This window comes from Erinaceus europaeus, chromosome 7, assembly GCF_950295315.1.
Source record: "Erinaceus europaeus chromosome 7, mEriEur2.1, whole genome shotgun sequence".
NCBI lineage: Eukaryota > Metazoa > Chordata > Mammalia > Eulipotyphla > Erinaceidae > Erinaceus > Erinaceus europaeus.
In genome coordinates this window covers 13282070-13304185 of record NC_080168.1, presented here as the reverse complement: position 1 = coordinate 13304185, position 22116 = coordinate 13282070, and the positions used below count along the sequence as shown (strand labels likewise).

Here is a 22116-nt window from a genome sequence, read left to right as displayed (position 1 = left end):
TCCAATCAATAAATAAAAGATAATAAAAAATAATAAAAATATTTAATGCCAGAGGCTTCAAGGTTCCAGATTCAATCCCGAGCCAGAGCTGAACAATACTCTGGTTCAGATAAAGCAAACAGATAAAATAAAATTTAAAAGTAGCAGATGATTTCATCCATGTGTGCAGTCTAAGAACCTAGCTCCAATGAAGGGACCAGACACAATAAAAAGATAGCAGGGAATAGTCACAGTGAAACTGAGGTGGGGGTGGTGTGGGAGTACAGAGAAGATGGATATGGTTTTAGGCTTTTTGTTGTTGCTGCTGTTGTTCCTTTGCTGTTTTGTCATCCATGGGCTTCACTTTCAGAGAGAGAGACAGGGAGACACCACACACTGAAGCTTTTCTGGGAAGTGCCAAAGTCCTCCCATATGGTGCAGCAGGGACTTGAACCTGGACCGTGTGCTTGGCAAACAGGTGAGCTATCTCACTAGTTTCTTAAAACCATGTATTGAGGGCCTGGGAGGCAGAGTTCATGCATTGTCACAAGCAAGGCTGGAGCCCTGGAGCCACACAGGAGTACCAAAGCACCAGGGGAGACTCCATAGATGATGGAATGGTATCATGGGGTCTTTCCTCCTCTCCACATCATGTGTAAGGAATGAGAAATTAGCCAAGGAGTGATGGGATTTTACATATCATCATTTTCCAGAGTGGTGACTGGAGGATTGATTGTTTTTTTTTTTTTAGGGAACCTTCCAATGAAGGGGATGGATATGGCACTTTGGTCTCCAGGGTTATCAGTAACCCCCTGCAGGTGGGGAGCCAGGGCTCAAACCGGATCCTTACTCCAGTCCTTGCTCTTTATGCCAGGTGTGCTTAAGCCACTGCACTACTGCTCAATCCCCAGGTTGGTTGGTTTTTATTCCAGAGTCTCTGAGACGGAGACAGGTGGGGTGGAGGCACACCGGTTAAGTGCATGCACATAGTGTGGAGACTGAGCTGCTCTGCTCCTTCCCAGTGAGGGTTCTTCTAGTTTCAGGCAAAATATGTTGCTTTTTTTTTTTTTGCCTCCAGGGTTATTGCTGGGGCTCAATGGCTGCACCATGAATCCACTGCTCCTGGAGGCCATTTTTTTCCCCTTTTGTTGCCCTTGTTGTTTTAGCTTTGTTGTGGTTATTATTGTTGTTGATGTTGTTGTTGGATAGGACAGAGAGAAATGGAGAAACGAGGGGAGACAGAAGGGGAGAGAAAGATAGACACCAGCAGACCTGCTTCACCGCCTATGAAGCGACTCCCCTGCAGGCGGGGAGCTGGGGGCTTGAACCGGGACCCTTATGCCGGTCCTTGTACTGTGCACCACGTGCACTTAACCCTCTGCACTACCACCAAGGTTATCACTGGGGCTTTCACACAATAAATTCACTACTCCTAGCAGCCCTTTCTTCCTTTTATTTTTTATAGAGAGAAAGGAAAGAGAAAGGAGAGAGAGAGAGAGAGAGAGAGAGAGAGACCTGCATCACTGCCGCACCATTTGTGAAGTGTCACCTTCACAGATGGAGAAAAGAGACTTGAACCTAGGTCCAGGGATGCCTCGACCTTCTCTGTGATGAAGGATCAGAGTGACATTCTTTCTTTTTGTTGTTGCTGCTGTGACCAGGGTGTCACTGCTTCAAACTGACTTTTTTTCCAGATAGGAGAGAGACAGAGACTCCTCTACTCCAGGACTCAAACAGAAGCAGGGCAGGGAGTGACCCCTTCAGAAAACACCCCCCTCCCCGATTCCAGGGGGACTAGGAGCACACTGCTGTGATGGCCATGTTCACTCTGCACGCTTTATTGAAAAAGAAACCGCTACATAGTAGAGGACACAGGCAGTCTCCTTACAGGAAAGACAGCAGTTACAAAAAGAGGAGCAGTAAATATGACGTTAGGAATTATTGTCATTATTATCGTTGCTGATACAATTACTTTTAAAAACACAACAAATCCCTGATGTCTGTGAACAAACCCAAGAACTCACAGGGAATAAGATATGCCCAAGGCATTAAAAACATCCTCACCTCTGCTGCTAGGAGCAGGGCTTGGACAGTGACCATGGGGGCTCTGAAAGGCTTTGGATTTGTCACGTGGGGATGGCAGAGCTCCACCCTGATATAATTCGCATAGAACCAGAGATGGCAGGTCTACTGGTTAATCTTCTAATTATGTCATCCTGATAGCTAAACAGTCTGGTGTCTAAAAGTGGGGGAGGGGAAGGCTGAGATGGGGAGGTGTGAGCGGATGGGGATGAAGAGGAGAGGAGACAGCTGAGGGGAAGGACAGAGCTTTGTGCTCAGTTCTGTCTCCAGGGCAGCACATAGAGCCCCCTGTTGGAGCAGACAGGCAGCGGTCCAGCCTGACTCCCCTCAAATCTCATCTTCATCAAAGGGCAGGAGATAGAAAAGCTAAGGGCTGGAACCAGGTTCAAAACAGGACAGGGATGCTGAATGGGAAGCAGGGAGCTAGCGGAAGAAGTACAGAGAAGAATCATCCAAGAGAACAGCGACATTCAGACCAACCCCCCTCCCCTTCAGGACTGGAGGGGATTTTCTCCTTTGAGGACATCTGAGAAGACATGCAGACTGGTGTGATGTGGGACAGCAGAAGGGGAAGGTCAAGGCACTTCTGGCGACAAAGGCAGGCAGGCAGGGGACAGGGTCTGAGAGCAGGCAGCTGGTTCCCTGGGAAGGGTTCTCATCAGTGGGGTGTGGTTGGGGCAGAGGCCTGCAGCTCTCCCAGGGACACAGCAGTGGGCAGATCACAGTGACCACGCTAAGCGCTAAATGTGGCCTTAAGCTCCTGGAAGGCGGCCTGGCGGAGCCTCCTCTTCTCCTCCTCCTGCTTCCGCTCTTCCTGCTCAGCTCTCAGCTCGGCTTCAAACTTACTGGCACAGGCCAAGGCTTGGACCTGCAGAAGAACAGTTGGGACAGAGTGGGGGTGGGCAGTGAGGGAGGGAGCTAGGGCTTGAGGGGCCCAGCTGGCTGGGGACAAGGACTGGAGCCCCTTGGCAAACACTCCTTCCCCTCTGGCCTCCCCATGCTGGCAGGGAGGCCCCTCTCCCTGCCTCCCCACCTCCCCTTCTTAAGCGGCCCTGGCTGTCACACCTGCTCCTGTCTGTTTGCTTCTTTCTGGAAAAGCGGTTTTAAACCTTCCCCCGATCCACTCAGGCATGCCACTCTCCATTCCACAGTCACACTGCTTAGCTGTGGGGTGAGGGACACCCACTAGATGAACCTTCTGCTGGGGTCTGTTGAGGCTGCCCCATCTGCCAGTGGCCATGGGAGAGTTTTCCATTTTTCCTTTCCCTGAACACCTTGGTTTGTTTATTTATTTATTATATATATATATTTATTCCCTTTTTTTTTTCTTGCCCTTGCTGTTTTATTGTTGTAGTCATTAGTGATGTTGTTGGATAGGACAGAGAGAAATGGAGAGAGGAGGGGAAGACAGAGGGGGAGAGAAAGATAGACACCTGCAGACCTACTTCACCGCTTGTGACTTTCCTGCAGGTGGGGAGCCCGGGGCTCAAACTGGGATCCTTAAGCCAGTCCTTGTGCTTTGCGTCAAGTGCGTTTAACCCGTTGCATTACTACTTGACTCCTTGTTTATTTATTTATTTAATTTTTAAAATTTATTTGTTATTGGGTAGAGACAGAGAGAAATTGAGAGAGAAGGGGGAGATAGAGAAAAAGAGAGACACCTGCAGACCTGCTCACCACCTGTGAAGTGACTCCCCTGCAGGTGGGGAGCCGGGGGCTTGAACCGGGATCCTTAAGCCGGTCCTTGCACTTTGCGCCACGTGCGCTTAACCTGCTGCACTAACACTCAACTCCCCTGTTTATTTATTTTAAAGTAGGTCTTTTGTTCTTTTTTATTTTTATTTATTTCTTTATTATTGGGTATAAACAGAGAAATTGAGAATGGAGAGGGAAATAGAAAGAGAGACAGAGACACCTGCAGCCCTGCTTCACCACTTGTGAAGCTTTCCTCCTACAGGTAGGGACCAGGCGTTTGAACCCTGGTCCTTGCTTGCTGTAATGCATGCACTTAACCAGGTGTGCCACTGTCTGGCCCCAACACTTAGGTTTTTTTCAGTCACTGTTCTTCTAGTCACCACAAATCCTCTGGTTTTCTCTAAGCAGATCCTTCTAAATTTACTTGCAGGGGCTGGGTGGTGGCACACCTGCTTGAGTGCACATGTTACAATGCAGAAGGACCTGGGTTTCTTATTCTATTGGTCTCAATCCAATAATAATAAAAAATTTAAAAATAAATGATGCATTTCTCTCCTAGACCCTTGGATATAAGCTGAATTAGTGGGGGGTCTTGGGGGGTGATAAATGATCTCGTCTACAGCTCTATTTGTGTGCAGTCTTCTCTCTTTTCTGTCCAGGTCTCAACAATTCTGTAAAGTTCCCACACACCCCAGGTGGAGTAAAGATGCTTCACCACTCATGAAGCTTTCTCCCTGCAGACAGGGGCCAGGGGTTTGAACCTGGGTCCTTGTGTACTGTACTGTGTGTGCTTAACCAGGTGTGACACCACCTGCCCGCCCCCAGCTGTACTTTAAAGAAAAAAAAATTTTTAATTTTAAGTCAGTATTCTTTCATTATGTTAAAAAAGAACTTCTTTTTTTGTTTTTAAAGAGCCATTTAAATAATGAATCTTAGAGGAGATATAATGTAGTGGTTATGTGAAATATCTTTCACACCTGAGTCACCAAAGGTCCCACGTTCAATCTCAGCACCAACATAAGCTGGAGCCTAAAGGTGGTCATACAAAAGAGGGGGTGGGGCCAGGCAGTAGCACAGTGGGTTAAGCACACATGGCTTGAAGCACAAGGACTGGCATAAGGATCCTGGTTTGAGCCCCCGGCTCACCACCTCCAGGGGTGTCGCTTCACAGGTGGTGAAGCAGGTCTGCAGGTATCTATCTTTCTCTCCCCCTCTGTCTTCCCCTCCTCTCTCGATTTCTATCTGTCCTACCCAACAACAGCAATAACAATAACAACAAGGGCAACAAAATGGGAAAAATGGCCTCCAGGAGCAGTAGATTCGTTGTGCAGGCAATGAACCCCATTGATAACCCTGGAGGCAAAAAAAGAAAAAAGGGAGTCAGGCGGTAACGCAGCAGGTTAAGCACAGGTGGCATGAAGTGCAAGGACCAGCATGAGGATCCTGGTTCGAGCCCCCGGCTCCCCACCTGCAGGGGAGTCACTTCACAGGCAGTGAAGTAGGTCTGCAGGTATCTATCTTTCTTTCCCCCTCTCTGCCTTCCTTTCCTTTCTCTATTACTCTCTGTCCTATCTAACAATGACGACATCAATAACAACAACAATAATAACTACAACAATAAAAAACAAGGGCAACAAAATGGAAAATAAATAAATATTTTTTAAAAGTTAAAAAAAAGAAACAAATATTACAATTATTCACATGGCTCGAAGCACAAGGACCAGCGTAAGGATCCCGGTTGGAGCCCCCGGAACCCCACTTTCAGGGAGGTCGCTTTACAAGTGGTGAAGCAGGTTTGCAGGTGTCTATCTTTCTCTCCCCCTCTGTCTTCCCATTCTCTCTCTGTCCTATCCAACAACAACAGCAATAATAACCACAACAATGACAAAACAACAAGGGCAACAAAAGGGGGAAAAATAGCCTCCAAGAGCAGTGGATTCATGGTGCAAGCACCGAGCCCCAGCAATAACCCTGGAGGCAAAAAAAAAAAATACGATTATTATTTATTGGTTTTTTATTATCTTTATTTTTATTGGATAGAGGCAGCCAGAAATTGAGAGGGGACAGGATGATTGAGAGGGAGAAAGACAGAGACACCTGCAGCCCTGCTTCACCATCTGTAAAGCTTTCCCTCTGCAGGTGGGGACTAGGGACTCAAACCCGGGTCCTTGCGCATTGTAACATGTGCGCTCAACCAGGCGTGCCACCACCCGGTCCTATTTATTGTTTTAAAGGTGGGAAGTGACATATTTATTTGATTCTGCTGAATCAGTCACTGGCCCAACTTAAACAAGTTAGGTTGGCACATACAAATGTTCAAATTAAATCACATATCTTAACATTTTAAGATTCTGTGGTCCAGGAGGCAGCACAGTGGATAAAATGTTGGACTCTCAAGCATGAGGTCTTGAGTTCATTTCCTGGCAGCACACGTACTAGAGTGATGTCTGGTTCTTTCTCTCTCTCCTCCTATACCTCTCGTAAATAAAAAAATAAATAAAATATTAAAATATATATATTATTTAAAAAAAAAAGATTCTTACAGCTGGGACTGGGTGGTGGCACTCCTGGTTGAGTGCATCTATTACCACGCACAAAGACCTGGGCTCAAGGCCCCAGCCCTCACTTGAATGGGGAAGCTTCATGAGTGGTGAAGCAGATCTGCAGGTGTCTCTTTGTCTCTTTCTTTTTTTTAAATTTATTTTTTTATATTTATTTATTTTCCCTTTTTTGTTGCCGTTATTGTTTTTTATTGTTGTTGTAATTATTATTGTTGTTGTTATTGATGTTGTTGGATAGGACAGAGAGAAATGGAGAGAGAAGGGGAAGACAGAGAGGGGGAGAGAAAGATAGGGTGACTCTTTCTACCTTCCTCTCCCCTCTCAGATTCTCTCTGTTCTATCAAATAAATTAATAAATAAAATTAAAAAATAAATATTCCTACAACTTTGTTCAGTAAGCTGATAGGAATTTTTGTCTTTTTTAAAAAATATTTTTTTTATTTTCCTTTTTTGTTGCGCTTGTTTTTATCATTGCTGTGGTTATTATTATTGTTATTGATGTTATTGTTGTCAGATAGGACAGAGAGAAATGAAGAAAGGAGGGGAATACAGAGATGGAGAGAGAAAGAAAGACACCCACAGACCTGCTTCACTGCTTGTGAAGCGACTCCCCCCCTTGCAGGTGGGGAGCCGGGGACTCGAACCGGGATCCTTAGGCCAGTCCTCAAGTTTCATGCCATGTGCGCTTAACCCGCTGTGCTACAGCCCAAGCCCTTTTTGTCTTCTTTTTATCTGACCTTATTATCAGGGTTACAGGGTTTCAGAAAATGAATGTGATTATCATGTTCACTAAGTTTGATTTTTATAACATTGAACAAATTCTAACATTAGAAAATGTTGAGGGGGAGTAGATAGCATAATAGTTATGCACAGAGGCTTTCATGCCTGAGGCTCCAAGGTCCCAGGTTCAACTCCCCACATCGCCATAAGCCAGAGCTGAGCAGTGCTCTGGTGAAAATTTAAAAGAAGGGGACTGGCCAACAATGACAACATCAATAATAACTACAACAATGAAACAACAAGGGCAACAAAAGGGAATAAATAAATATTTAAAATAAATAAATATATTTTTTAAAAAAAGAAGAAGGGGCCTGGGTGGTAGCGTATCTGGTTAAGCTCACATAGGACAAAACGCAAGGACCGGCGCACCTGCAGAGGCAGTGAAGCAGGTCTGCAGGTGTCTGTCTTTCTCTCCCCCTCTCTGTCTTCCCCTCCTCTCTCCATTTCTCTCTGTCCTATCCAACAACAACAATAATGGAAAAAAGATGCCCTTCAGGAACAGTGGATTCATAGTGCAGGAACCAAGTACTGGCAATAACCTTGGAGGCAAAAATAATAATAATAATAATAATAATGTTATTAAAAAATTACAATAGGGGCTGTGTGGTGATGCACCTGGTTGAGCACATGTTCCCCTCCCTACACAGGGACCCGGGCTCAAGTGCCCCAGTCCCCACCTGAGGTGGGTGGGTGAGGGAAGTTTCATAAGCGGTGAAGCAGGTCTGCAAGTGTCCTTCTTTCTCTCTGCCTTTCTACCTTCCCCTATGTTCTCCATTTCTCTCTGTCCTGTCAAATAAAATTTAAAACATTACAATGTGGAAGTTTGAAGCCCCTAGATTTCATTATTATTATTATTATTATTATTATATATTTTTATTTTTACCAGAGTAATGCTCAGCTCTGATTTACGGTGGTGCAGGGGATTGAACCTGGGGCCTTGGAGCCTCAGGCATGAGAGTCTCTTTGCATAACCATTATGCTATCTACCCTTGCCTACCCCTAGAATTTCCAACACTTAACTATTGGGTGGATCTTGGCAGAGTTGTTCTCTGTATATTTATTTCTTTATAAGAGAAAGGAAGTACCTGCCTGCCTAGGCCTGGGAAATGGTTCGGCAGGTGAGTGCATGCTTTTTTTTTTTTTTTTTTTTGAGTGCATGCTTTTAATGCCTCGGCCCTGCATTTAAGCCCCGCACCAGTGGTAGCTCCAGGATCTTGTTTATGGAAAGGCATGCCCGCTGTCCTCTGAGCTGCTGTCTAGAAGACCCTGACCAGCAGTAGGACAAATGGTGGCTGCCCTATGGGGTTCTGGGAGCTGAGAGAGTAGCCCTGACAACTAACTTTTCTGTCTGCGATTGTGAGCAGAATAGGTGGCAGGGCCACAGAGGAGTGGTAGTTTGGGCTCACCAAGGAGGTTTTGACTTTTTTTTTTTTTTTTTTTTGCCTTCAGGGTTATCACTGGGGCTCGGTGCCTGTACTACGAACCCACTCCTCCTGGGGGTCATTTTTCCCATTTTGTTGCCCTTATTATTGCTAGATAGGACAGAGAGACATGTAGAGAGGAAGGGATGATAGAGAAGACAGATGACAGAGAAGACAGACACCTGCAGACTTGCTTCATAGCTTGTGAAGCGACCCCCCTGCAGGTGGGGAGCCGGGGGCTTGAACCGGGATCCTTACACCAGTCCTTGCACTTCGCGTCCTGTGTGCTTAACCTGCTGCACTACCACCCGACCCCCAGTTTTGACTTTTTTCCCCTTCTGGAAAGGGAAGAGAAAGAGAGGAGAGAGACCATATGATGGCTGGAGGTTTGAACCTGTGATCTCACCCATGGGAAAATATGCTCTCTACCTAGTGAAACTTCTCCTAGTCCTTGAAAAAAAAAATTTTTTTTAATAATGAAAAAATGGCCAGGGAGTGGTAGAATCATGTGTGTATGGGAGGTATGTGTGTGTGTGGGGGGGGAGGGCTTCCTGGTGCTTGGAGGGGCAGGTGATATTCTTTTTTTTTATTAATTTTTAAAAAAATATTTATTTCCTTTTTGTTGCCCTTGTTTTTATTGTTGTTGTTGTTATTGATGTTGTTGTTGTTGTTGGCTAGGACAGAGAGAAATGGAGAGAGGAGGGGAAGACAGAGAAAGGGGGGCAGCCGGAGGCTTGAACTGGGATATTCATGACGGTCCTTCACGACGGTCCTTGCACTTTGCGCCACATGCACTTAACCCGCTGCACTACCACCCGACTCCCTGGGCAGGTGATATTCTTAAGAATCAAGACAGGGAGTCAGGCAGTAGCACAGTAAGTTAAGCGCAGGTGGCGCAAAGCACAAGGGCCGGAGTGAGGATCCCAGTTCGAGCCCCCGGCTCCCCACCTGCAGGGGAGTCGCTTCACAAGCAGTGAAGCAGGTCTGCAGGTCTTTCTTTCTCTCCCCCTCTCTATCTTCCCCTTCTCTCTCCATTTCTCTTTGTCCTTTCTAATAACAGTTACATCAATAATAACAACAACAATTACAACAATAAAAAAACAAGGGCAACAAAAGGGAATAAATAATTTTAAAAAAAAAGAATCAAGGCAGTGGGATATGGAGTTCTGGTGGTGGGAACTGTGTAGAATTATACCCATCTTATACTATGGTCTTGTCAGAGTTTCCATTTTATAATAAAAATTTAAACAAAATCAAGACAGGCAGCCCAAGAGGTAGTGCAGTAGATAAAGTCTTGGACTCTCAAGCATGAGGTTCTGAGTTCCATGCTGGGCACCGCATGTGGGAGGAACTGTGGGGCAGCCAGCGCTGTACCTTCAGAGGGAGGTGCTCAGCAGCCCTCACCCCATGCCTTTGTGCAGCCATTAAGCTGTCTCCCCCACCCACACTGGGCTCTCAAGCAGGCAGTCCTAAGTTGGATCCCTAGCGCGCACGTGTCAGAGTGACTCTCTGATTCCCTCCACTCCAGCCCATTAATAATAAAATCTTTGGAAGGGGGAGTCGGGCGGTAGTGCAGCAGGTTAAGCACATGTGGCATGAAGCGCAAAGACTGGCGTAAGGATCCCGGTTCAAGCCCCTGGCTCCCCACCTGCAGGGGAGTCGCTTCACAGGTGGTGAAGCAAGTCTGCAGGTGTCTATCTTTCTCTCCCCCTCTCTGTCTTCCCCTCCTCTCTCCATTTCTCTCTGTCCTATCCAACAACAATGACACCAAGAACAACAACAATAATAACTATAACAATATGTGGTCCGGGAGGTGGCACAGTGGATAAAGCATCGGACTCCCAAGCATGAGGTCCTGAGTTCAATCTCTGGCAGCACATGTACCAGAGTGCTGTCTGGTTCTTTCTCTCTCTCCTCCTGTCTTTCTCATTAATAAATGAATAAAATCTTTTAAAAAATAACTATAACAATAAAAAATAAGGGCAACAAAAGAGAAAATATATAAATAAAAACATTAGAAAAAAAAAGTCTTGGAAGGAAGGAAGGAAGGATCAGAGCTCTGGTCTCTCAGCCAATCAGTGGACACTACTCCTGTCCACACAGGCCTGTGTCACCACCCTCACATCCATGCTCCAGACATCTGGGCATCTGAGGATGCCTCCAGTTTCTGCCTGGCCAGTCTGCCCTGGCATCACCCTCACCACAGGCCCTGAGCCACCCTCCCCCCCCCCCCGTGGTCTTCACTTATTCTAAGCCCTGTGTATCAGCGGCCGGGGACAAGCACTCAGCTAGTGCTGGATGGGACCTAGGAAGCTGGTCTGCAGTGGTTGGAGGCCCAGGGCCTGAACCTGACAGGGAGCAGCCTGCAAACACCCCTGGCCCGGAGGTGTCCTCTCAGTTCCCACACCTTAATTACAAGGCAAAGCCTCATTCATCTCTGGCCGGCTGTCTGTCTAGGTGCCAGCTCTTCCATGGCCCTCTCCTCGCTTGCCTCCACCCATGACTCCCTGAATCCTGCACTCCCCCAGCGTTTATGGGGGCCCATTAGCCACTAGGCCCCATAATTACACAGATGAAACACCTCTTCCACCTCGGAGCCTGGGCAGGGAGCTGAGTCTGAAACAGAGCACGCTTGGTTGCTCTTTTCATCTCCACCCATGGCTGTAAATATACATGGCACTTGTGTTCTAAGATGGTTCAGAAAACACAAGCACTGAGGCCCCTTAGATGAGGCTGTCATAAATCCTCTGGTAGAGGGGCTGGGTGGTGGTGCACCTGGTTGAACACACGTCACAGTGCGCAAGGACCTGGGTTTGAGCCCCTGGTCTCCACCTGCAGGGGAAAAGCTTCACAAGTGGTGAGGCAGGGCTGCAGGTGTCTCTCTCTCCTTCTCTATCTCCCCCTTCCCTCTTGATTTCTGGCAGTCTCCATACAATAAATAAAGATAATGAAAAAAAATCCTCTGGTAGACACTTGTTCTGGCTGTATTCAGCACTTAGTACAGTGTCTTCAGAGAGCCTGGTTTTACCGGGGCTTTGTTCATGCAGGGGACACTTCTTGCTTTGCTTGCAGATTTGGGATCCCATGTGGGAGTTGTCTCCAGTTTCACTCTGCTCTGACAAAGCCATTGTGTGGAAATTTCTGCCTCGGGGCTGGGAGATAGCTCAGCGTGGAGAGTGACTACCTCACTATGCACAAGACCTAGTATCAAATCCTGCCATCACACGGGAGCACCAGGGTAGCACAAGGCGGGCAGTGTCATGAGTGGTGGCAGTGCTGTGGTGTCTCTCCTCTCTCCTGCCTGCCTCTCCCTCTCACCTCTCGCTTTCTAAGCAAACAGAGTGGGCCAGGCTGGGAACTGTCTCAATGGGACCCTGCTTGTCCAGGGGAGAGCGGAAGCTTTGTCTGCCCCTGCAGGTGTGGACAAGGAGAAGCCTGGCACTGCCATGGCTGGGCTGAGCCAGGTGGAATTACACCAGAAGGCCCACACACACAGCTGTGGTGTGGAATCCAGGCACCAGCCCCGGGACAGGTCCAGTCAGCACACTGGCTGGAAGTGGATGGGTTCTGTCTCCCAGGGTATGATGGGAAGTGGGTGAGAAAGCAGCCCTGCTCAGGGGCCTGGACCAGTGGCGTGTGTCACTAAGGATGCCACATCCCTGGGCAACCTCTTCCTGGAAAGACGGGAAGGCCTGACAGCTCAGCGTTCACCCCATCGTGGCAAAGCTGTCACCATGCCCACCACACAGATGGGGAAACCAAGGCACAGAGAAGAGGGGTGAGAGGGCGAGGGTGTGGAGGGGGCAGGATCAGAAACCAGGTGTCCTCATTCACTGCTCCGTCCACAGGGCATTTGTCTGGAGAATCCTCCTGCCTGTTCTCACTCAGGGCCAGAAGAGGAGGTGCCCAACCGGGGGAGCCATGTGGGAGTGAGTGATGTATCTGCAGGCTCCCCCGAGCCCCAGATGGATGTGGACTCCAATTCTGGCCCTGCCACCTGTTCATACACTGGCAGGTCTGCCCACCTGTGGTTTGAGACAGAGAAGAATCTAAGAGGGTCAGGAGCCAAAGTTGGGCTGGAAGCACTGAATCTGCAAGCCCGTTCTGCCAGAAACCAGGATAAAGTGCAAGGACTGTTTTGTTTTGTTTTTAAGATTTTTTAAAGTGGAGCTGGGCCCTCGCATGTGCAGTTTCACTGCTCCTGGGACACTTTTTCATTCAGATACAAAGCTAGACACCACAGCACTGGCGCTCTCTCCAGAGCCATAATGCCCCCCACTTGTGGCAAAGCAGATGCCCTGCCCAGTGAGCCATCTCTGCGGTTCCACGTAGGGTTTTTATTGGTGTATTGGGGCCTCACTCATGCACAATGTTCTTACTACCATTTGACTGTTTCAGACAGAGACACAGGAGAAAACAGAGCACCAAAGCTTCCTCTGGGGCTGGGGTACTTCCATGTGCTAGCCAGGGGCTTGAACCTGAGCCCTCTGCATGGCAAGGCAGTCACCTTTTGAGCTACCTTGCTGGCTCCTGGTGAAAGAGAGAGAGAGAGACCATGACACCAAAGCTTGCTTCAAGTCAGTGGGAGCCAGGCTTGAACTTGGGTAAAGCACATGGCAAAGCAGTGCAGTATCCAAGTGAGCTATTTCTCTTTCTCTCTCTCTTTTTCTTCTTTCTACTTATTTTTATGAGAGAAAGAGAGATGACTGTGGCCCAGGAGATAGAACTATCTAAGAGCTCAAAACTTGCCAGCATGAGACCTCACATTCAATGCCCAGCCCTTCACATGCCATATGATCCTCTTTCCCTCTCTCTTTCTCCAAACAAACACTCTGATTTAAAAGGAGAGAGGGGAGTCGGGCTGTAGTGCAGTGGGTTAAGCGCAGGTGGCGCAAAGCACAAGGACCGGCTCCCCACCTGCAGGGGAGTCGCTTCACAGGCGGTGAAACAGGTCTGCAGGTGTCTGTCTTTCTCTCCTCTCTGTCTTCCCCTCCTCTCTCCATTTCTCTCTGTCCTATCCAACAACGACAACAACAATAATAGCTACAACAATAAAACAACAAGGGCAACAAAAGGGAATAAATAAATAAAATAAATATAAAAAAAATTAAAAAAAAAAAAAAAGGAGAGAGACCAGAGCACCTCTCAGCCCTAGTCTGCACAGTGCTGGGGAGCAGGCCTGGGACGATGGGCACACAGCCCTGCACTCTGTCTCCTGAGCTATCTCACTCAGGCCTCCACTTGGCTGCCCCCCACTGTCAGATCACACACTTCTGTCCCTTAGAGAGGCTCTGCCCCTCTGTCCCCAGCTGGGGCCCAAGCACTCACCTTGGCTTCAAAGAAGTCCTTGGCACCCTTGACGCCCTCCAGGGCGACGTTGATCTCAGAGAGCTTGGCCAGTGCCATCAGACCGCTGTCCTCCTGCAGCTCCCCAGCCGCCGCCTTGTGGAAGATGAGCAGAAACTGCGGGCAAGAATGCTCAGGGTCAAGGTCAGCTTGGTCCAGGGTTAGGGTTAGGGTTAGGGTTAGGAGGCGTGTGTGTGTGTGTGTGTGTGTATGTGTGTGTGCGTGTGTGTATGCGTGTGTGTGCGTGTGTGTATGCGTGTGTGTGCGCGCACGTGCGTGTGTGTGTGTGTGCACGTGTGTGTGTGCGTATGTGTGTGTGTGTGTGTATGCGTGTGTGTGCGTGTGTGTGCGCGTGTGTGCGTGCGTGTGTGTGTGTGCGCATGCATGTGTGTGTGCATGTGTGTTGTATGCTTTACATTGGGTTCTAGTTCTCCCCCGCCAAGAGAATTAGATTAGGCCTGCTAATTTCGCGGGCCGCTTGGCCCCGCCCCAAGGAAACCCGCCAGAGTTCCAGAGGGAGAGAGTTTCTGGGTTCCTGAATTCCAGAGTAAGAGGGAGTGCTTGTGCCGCCGCAAAGAGACAGCAGAGTTCTGTTTGGTGATTAGTTTGTCTTAGTTTATGAATCGTTGTTCCTGAATAAAGAAATACAGCTTCCCTGCCCAGCCGTTGTCTCCGCGTCTCTGTTACCCGCCCAAGCTACCCGCAAGAGCCTTCCGAATTTTAACAACACATGTGTGTGTGCGTGTGTGTGTGCATGTGTGTGTGTGTGCGTGTGTGTGCGTGTGTGTATGCGTGTGTGTGTGTGTGTGTGTGCGTGTGTGTGTGTGCGCACTACTGAGTGGACTATGTCTCCCCTTCCCACACTGTCAAAGCAACAACAAGCGGGTTTTCTTAGGGGCTGTGTGAATGGCCCACTTCTCCTCCAGCTGATGGGGGTTGGGAGTCAGGGAGACTGGTCACTCTTTCTGGAAGGCACCTGAGAAATATTTGCTGAAAACAAATGGTTTCTACCCTTTCAGACATTCCACTGCTGGGAACTACCCCCTTGGAATCTACCCTTCTACAAAATATTTTCAGAACTTTTCTCCAGAGAAGCAAAGAAATGACCATGTCCTAGTTTACAGGCCTTCAAGAAAACAATCCAGTAGATCTGCCTGTTGGTTTGTTTTCTGGAAGCTATTACACACACACACACACACACACACACCAAGGAGTTGGGTGGTGTCAGGAGAGTGTATATGTTATAATGTGCAAGGATCCAGGTTCAGGAGGGAAGCTTCATGAGAGGTGAAGCAGTGTAGCTGGTGCCTCAGTCTCTCTCTCCATCTCTATCTCCTTTCTCCCCTCTCGATTTCTCTCTGTCTCCATCCAAAATAAATAAATAAATGAAACTTCAAGTCCAATATTCCTGATGTTAAGAAAAAAAATCACAGAAAAACCACTTTCCATGTCTGCATTTAACTTTCTTAGTGGTTTCATTGTTTGTTTTTGTCATTGCAGAGCTGTACTGCTCCAGGATAACTTGTATTTTCTTTCGGATAGAAAGAGGGAGAGAGAGAGGGAGAGAGGGAGGGAGAGAGAGAGAGAGAGAGAGAGATGGGGAGGGCATGACAGATACCACAGCACCAAAGTTTCCTCCAGCATGCCAGCGGTTAAGGACATGGCAGGAGGCACACTGTCCAGGGAACTCTCTTGCCAGTCACCGCCCCCATATATATTTTTCCCCACTGTTGTGTGTTTGTTTCTGTTGTCTTCAAGTGGTCCAGGGTAGTGAACTCAGGGCCTCCACGTGTGAGATGCTGGCACTGAGAGGACCCCCAGGTCCAGTGTTTTAGAATTATCTGAGAGTGAGGTGCAGTAGAAAGACACCCCAGTACTGCTCCATCATCCACAGGGCATCTCCCTGGTACCTGGGCGGCCATGTGGCGCCCAGGCTCAAGCCCAGAGTCTCACACAGGATAAGGTATGCACTCTACCAAATGAGCTACCTCCTGGGCCCTCTTCTTTGGTGATTTCTTTCTTCCTCTCTCTTTTTTCCTCATTCTTTTTCTTTTCTTTTTCCCACTAGAGCACTGCTCAGTTCTGGCTTACGGTGCTGGGGATTGAACCTGGGACTTTGCAGCCTTAAGCATGAGAGTCTTTTTGTAGAATCATTATGCTGCCCTCACCCCCTGCCGCCCTCTTAGTGATTTCTAAGGGTTCTTTGCAGAGCCTGGTTAGTTTCATGTACTTTTACTCAGTCACTTTCAATTTTGTTTATGGAGATTTATGACTTTCAAACTTTCCACAGAAACTCTACCAATCTTTTTTTTTTTCTCCTACCAGTGCTAGCCTTAGAAAAGTCTTTCTCCCTACCCAAGGTTACAAAAACAACCATCTGTGTTTCCATCCACTGCTTTTATGGCTTCTTTTTTTAAAACATGTAAATATTTAATCTCTGAAATTTATTCTGATCTACCATGTGTGGTTGATAATTAACCTTGTGTTCTTTCACAGGTTAGTCAGTAATCCCCCACATTATTTGTTGAATAATCCACTCTTCTTCAGATTCAAAAATGTGACTTGAATGAATCTTTAAAGTCAGCTTGACCTAAGGTTGTGTTATCACAGAGTTAAAACTGGGGTGGAGGGAAGGAGGGATCTTCGGCATCAAACCCAGGGTCTCACACATGCAAATCGTACACTCACCACTGAGCTATATTCCTGGTCCTCCAGAATAAATTTTTAAGATTAATTAATTAGGAGAGAATCATTAAGAGGGAACAGAAGAGGACCAGAGTACTGCTCAGGCCGTTCATGCACATGCAATTCCAAGTCTGTCATTAGAGGGCAGTAGAGACCCAGCTCTCTGCAAAGTGACACTGGCAGAGCAGCAGGGCTCTGGAAAGGGCTGAGGCCTCAGGGTCAGACCAAGGTCAAGGGCCTGGAGGGATGGTGAGGGTCCAGCTCTCACTGGAGCAGGGAAGACTGCTCATATCAACATTGAGCCATCCCAGGAGGGAGGAGTGAAATGCCCAGCCCATTGGCAGAGGAGACAACATAATGGTTCTGCAAAATACTCTCATGCCTGAAGTTCTGAGGCCACAGGTTCAGTCCCCAGCACTGCCACAGAGCTGAGCAGTGCTTTTGTAAATAGAAGGGAAAATTGCTTCTCGGCCTTTTGGTTAAGATCAAGTGTAGGAAAAAAGGGAAAAAAAAGGAGGAGGAGGAGGAGGAAATAGTCTATCAAGGGGGTTAGGGCAGTGGAGCACCTGGTTAAGCATCTGTCACCACATACAAGGACCGGGTTGGAGCCCCCCATCGCCCCTCCCTGCAGGGGGAACACTTCACAAGCAGAGAAGCAGGTCTGCAGGTGTCTGTCTTTCTCTCTCCCTCTCTAGCTCCACCACTCTCAATTCCTCTCTGTCCTATCAAATAAAAAAGAAAAAAAATGGGAGGGCAACTCTGCCCTGGACACCGGGGCACTTGAGTAACAGGGGTGGAAGCAGGAGGCATATGCTCAGTGGGGCCCTTTCCCCACAGTGGACCTCAGCTAGGTGGGCGATCTCTCCCCCTGCCAGCTTAGCTGTGACAGGCAGATCCCCCGCAAACGTTAACCCACCACAGCCAACCCCAGTTAAAGACAAAAGTGCCCTCAAACGTGCCAGAGATTCCTGTTGAATTTTATTCGCCGCCAACCTCTGCACTGCCCAGCCTCACTCGGCTTCCTATTTATAGCCCACAAAGGCTGGTGTGTCGTGGAGAATTGGCCAGTGTCCCAGCTGTGACTCTGGGCAGAGGGGGCGGGGAGGGAGGGGGACACAAAGAGAGGAGGGAATTAAAAAGCCAAAGCAACTTCAGATGTGATCTACCCGGTGCCTGAGAATCTTGGGGGGTGGAGTGGGGGCTCTGGCTGGAAAGGCTGGCTCTTTCCCCGCCTGTGTCAGATTGTGGGTCACAGGTGACAGACCAGGACCATGTATTGGTTTCAACAAAAGGGAGGTATTCATTCTGTAACAAGGATCTCTCAAAAACCCAGGGGCTGGAATTTGAGAGGCAAAGTTCTGGGGTTTGGAGGCCACATGCCCCCTCTCCTCTCCTCTTTTCTTTTCTTCTCTTTTGCCTCCAGGGTTATTACTGAGGCTTGGTGCCTGCGCTCTGACTCCATTGCTCCTGGAGGCCATTTTTTTCCATTTTTGTTGCCCTTGTTGTTGTTGGATAGGACAGAGAAAAATCAAGAGAGGAGGGGAAAACAGAGAGGGGGAGAGAAAGATAGACACCTGCAGACCTGCTTCACCACCTGTGATACGACCCCCCTGCAGGTGGGGAGCCTGAGGCTCAAACCAGGATCCTTATGCCAGCCCTTGCGCTTTGGGCCATGTGCACTTAACCTGCTGCACTACTGCCTGGACCCCTCTCCTCTACTTTTCAAAGACACCAGGAGCTGGTATAGTGTACAGAGTGCCAGACTTACATATGTGAGATCCTGAGTTCAATTTTTAACACTGAACCAATCTAATATTTATTTATTTATTCCCTTTTGTTGTCCTTGTTGTTTTATTGTTATAGTTATTATTGTTATTGATGTCATTGTTGGATAGGACAGAGAGAAATGGAGAGAGGAGGGGAAGACAGAGAGGGAGAGAGAAGGACAGGCACCTGTAGACCTGCTTCACTACCTATGAAGTGACTCCCCTGCAGGTGGGGAGCCTGGGCTCAAACTGGGATCCTTACACTGGTCCTTGTGCTTTGTGCCACCTGCACTTAACCCGCTGCGCTATGGCCCGACTCCCGAATTGAACCAATCTAAAAAAAAAAAAAAAAACAGTGGCTGGGGGGGAAAGCTCAGTAAGTGGAGGGCAGGTCTTTCTCTCATGCCAGAGACACCTGGTTTGACCCCCTCCCCCAGCACTACACATGCCAGAATAGTGTTCAAGTTTCTATCATGTCAAAATAAGATAAAAATAGAATATATACATGTATTTCAGTAAATATATACACTATTTAAAAATTAAGGTGACTGCGTGGTGGTTGAGCACACATGTTACCATGTGCAAGGACCCAGGTTCAAGCCCCTGGCCCCACACGGGGGAAGCTTCATGAGCAGTGAAGCAGTGCTGCAGGTCTCTCTCTATCTCACTGTTCCCTTTCAACTCCTCTCTGTGTCCATCAATCAAGCAAATTATTTAAATTAAAATTTTAACTCTAAAAATTAAAATAGTGGTCTGGGAGGTGGTGCAGTGGATAAAGCACTGGATTCTCAACCATGAGGTCCTGAGTTCAATCCCTGGCAGCACATGTACCAGAATGATGTCTGATTCTTTCTATCTCTCCACCTATCTTTCTTATAAATAAATAAATTTAAAAAATTAAAATAAAGATTGAAATCTTGGCAGGTTTGAGTTCAGCTCCTAGAACTGGAGCTCTCACACTAAATTGGTCATTAAAATCTGAGTTGAAAAATAATCTCTTTATGAACAGAGAAGCAGTGCTACAGCTCTTCTCTCCCTCTCTACCTTCCCTTTCCCTTGGTATTTCTTTCTCTGTCCAAAATAAATAAATACATAAATCAGCAAATAGATTAATAATATTTTTAAAAGGAAGAAAGAAAGAAAGAAGAGAATCTTAGCTGGGGAGACAGCATAGTGGCTCTACAGTCGACTTATGCCTGAGGCTCTGAAGCCCCAGGTTCCATCCCCAGCACCACCATAAGCCAGAGCTGAGAAGTGTTCTAGACTCTCCTTGTATGTGTATCTTTCTCTAGCTTATAAATAAATAAATACAAAAGAGGCATTTCTTTAAAAAAAAAAAAAAAAAAAAGACTGACTGACTGAGTGGTAGGTAACTGCATGAATGCATCACTCTAGAGAATCCAGAGGCCCCCCCCCCCCCTCCCCGCCACCACCCCGCCCCCAGCGCCACAGCTGTGACCCGCCCGGCACCTCTCGGAAGCTCAGCTTGCCATCGAAGTCCTCATCCACCTCCCTGATCATGCTCTTCAGGCCCAGGTGAGTCTGGGGGGCCCCCAGCTTCTCCATCATCAGTTTCAGCTCCATAAGGTCGATGAAGCCATCCCGCCCGGCATCATACCTGTAGGGCAGAGGGACGCTGAGGGTGGGCCAGGGCTGGGGGAGTGCTCTGCTGCCAGCCGGTCACCCCTGAGCCCTGTGATTTATTTATTAAGCTGTCAGGATTACTGCCAGAGTTCTGCACCCACAGGATTCCTCTGCACCTCTGGGAGCTGCTCTTTCCCTTCCCAGATAGGAGGTGAGTCAGAGGAGACACAAAAATGCAGCCCCACTGCTGCTGCAGCTGCCTCCTGCAGGCCATTCCATGTGGTGACCAGGGACTCAAACCCAGGTCCTCAAGCATGATAAAGTGAGCGCTCTACTAGGTGAACCATCTCCCAGCACAGCCCTCCTCTGTAGCATTATCATTATTACTTACCAGAGCACCGCTCAGCTCTGGCTTATGGTGGTGTGGGGGATTGAACCTGGGACTTCGGAGCCTCAGGCATGAAAGTCTTGTTTGCATAAACATTATGCTATCTACACTCTGCCCATTCTCCTCTCTCTCTCTCTCTCTCTCTCTCTCTCTCTCTCCCTCTCTCTCCCTCTCTCTCTCTCTCTCTCTCTCTTGCCTCCAGGGTTACTGGTGGGGCTTGGTGCCTGCACTATGAATCCACTGCTCCTCGAGGCCATTTTCCCATTTTGTTGCCTTTGTTGTTACTCTGGTTGTTGTCATAATCATTACTGTTGTCATTGCTGTTGTTGTTGTTGGATAGGAGAAACATAGAGGAAGGGAGACAGAGCGGGGAGAGAAAGACAGACAGCTGCACACCTGCTTCACCACCCGTGAAGCAACCTACCTACAGGTGGGAAGCCGGGGACTCGAACTGGGATCCTTATGCCGGTTCTTGCGCTCTGCGCCATGTGCACTTAACCCGCTGTGCTACCATCCAACCCCCCTCCTCTGTGTGTGTGTGTTTTAAAATATTTTATGTATTTATTAGTGAAAAAGATAGGAGGAGAGAGAAAAAGAACCAGATATCACTCTGGTACATGTGCTGCCAGGGATTGAACTCAAGACCTCATGCTAAAAGTCCAATGCTTTATCCACTATGCCATCTCACGGACCACTCTCCTGTTTTGTTTGTTTAATATTTACTTATTTATTCCCTTTTGTAGCCCTTGTTGTTTTACTGTAGTTATTATTGTTGTTGTTGATGTCATTGGATAGGACAGAGAGAAATGGAGAGAGGAAGGGAAGACAGAGAGGGGGAGAGAAAGATAGACACCTGCAGACCTGCTTCACCACCTGTGAAGCGACTCCCCTGCAGGTGGGGAGCCCAGGGCTTGAACCGAGATCCTTAGCCTGGTCCTTGCACTTTTTGCAACCTGCACTACCGCCCGACTCCGTCTCCACTGTGGTTTTTAAAGATTATTTATATGGGAGTGGGGCGATAGCACAGTGGGTTAAGTGCACGTGGTGCGAAGCACAAGGACTGGTGTAAGGATCCCGGTTTATTTATCTATTTATTTTATAGATATTTATTTTATTTATTTATCTATTTGTTTTGAATTGAGATGGATAAAAATTTAGAGGGAGGGAGTAGAGAGACTTCTGCAGCCCTGCTTTACTGCTTTTGAAGCTTCCCCCCCATAGGTGGGGACCAGGGGCTTGAACCCTGGTCTTTGCACACTGTAATGTGTACACTCCACCAGGTGCACCATCACTCGGCCTCCAAAGATTGATTTCTTTTTTCCTTTATTGGGGGATTAATGGTTTATAGTCGACAATAAAATACAATCATTTTTACATGTGTAACATTTCTCAGTTTTCCACATAACAGTTTAACCCCCACTAGGTCCTCCTCTGCCATCATGACCCAGGACCTGAGCCCTCCTCCCTACCCCAGAATCTTTTACTTTGGCACAATACACCAACAGAAGATTCATTTCTTCTGAGAGGTGGGAGCCCAGTTCCTTGAGGCTGCATTAGCATGGCCCATCCTCCTTTATTTCCCAGTCCAACCAGCTGGGGTGGTGGGGAAGGGGAGATAGTCTGGTGTTACCACTGGGTCACTGCCACCTCCTACCCCACCCTCCCCCTGGGCCTCTGAGCTCCCATCACCCTACAACAAAAGCCCATTTTGTGGGGAAGCACATCCCCTCAGCCAAGAAATGCAACCCGTGGGCAGGTGGGAACCGGGCACCGTGGGCTGCTGGCACCTGAGCCCGGACATGCCATCTCCACCCGCATACACCTCTCTC

At 48.0% G+C, this 22116-nt stretch overlaps 1 protein-coding gene across 1 annotated transcript in view; it reads right to left on the bottom strand.

The window, feature by feature from the left end:
- Window positions 1-1793: 1793 nt before the first annotated feature.
- The window catches only part of EFHD1 (EF-hand domain family member D1), a 42545-nt gene continuing 22222 nt past the window's right edge, over window positions 1794-22116 (bottom strand). The window contains exons 2-4 of the mRNA XM_007520367.3: window positions 19786-19933; window positions 13847-13981; window positions 1794-2929 (exon numbers count right to left, since the gene is read on the bottom strand). Of these exons, the coding sequence (XP_007520429.1) occupies window positions 2795-2929; window positions 13847-13981; window positions 19786-19933 (418 nt within the window). The 3' untranslated portion in view covers window positions 1794-2794. The remainder of the gene's footprint in view (window positions 2930-13846; window positions 13982-19785; window positions 19934-22116) is intronic.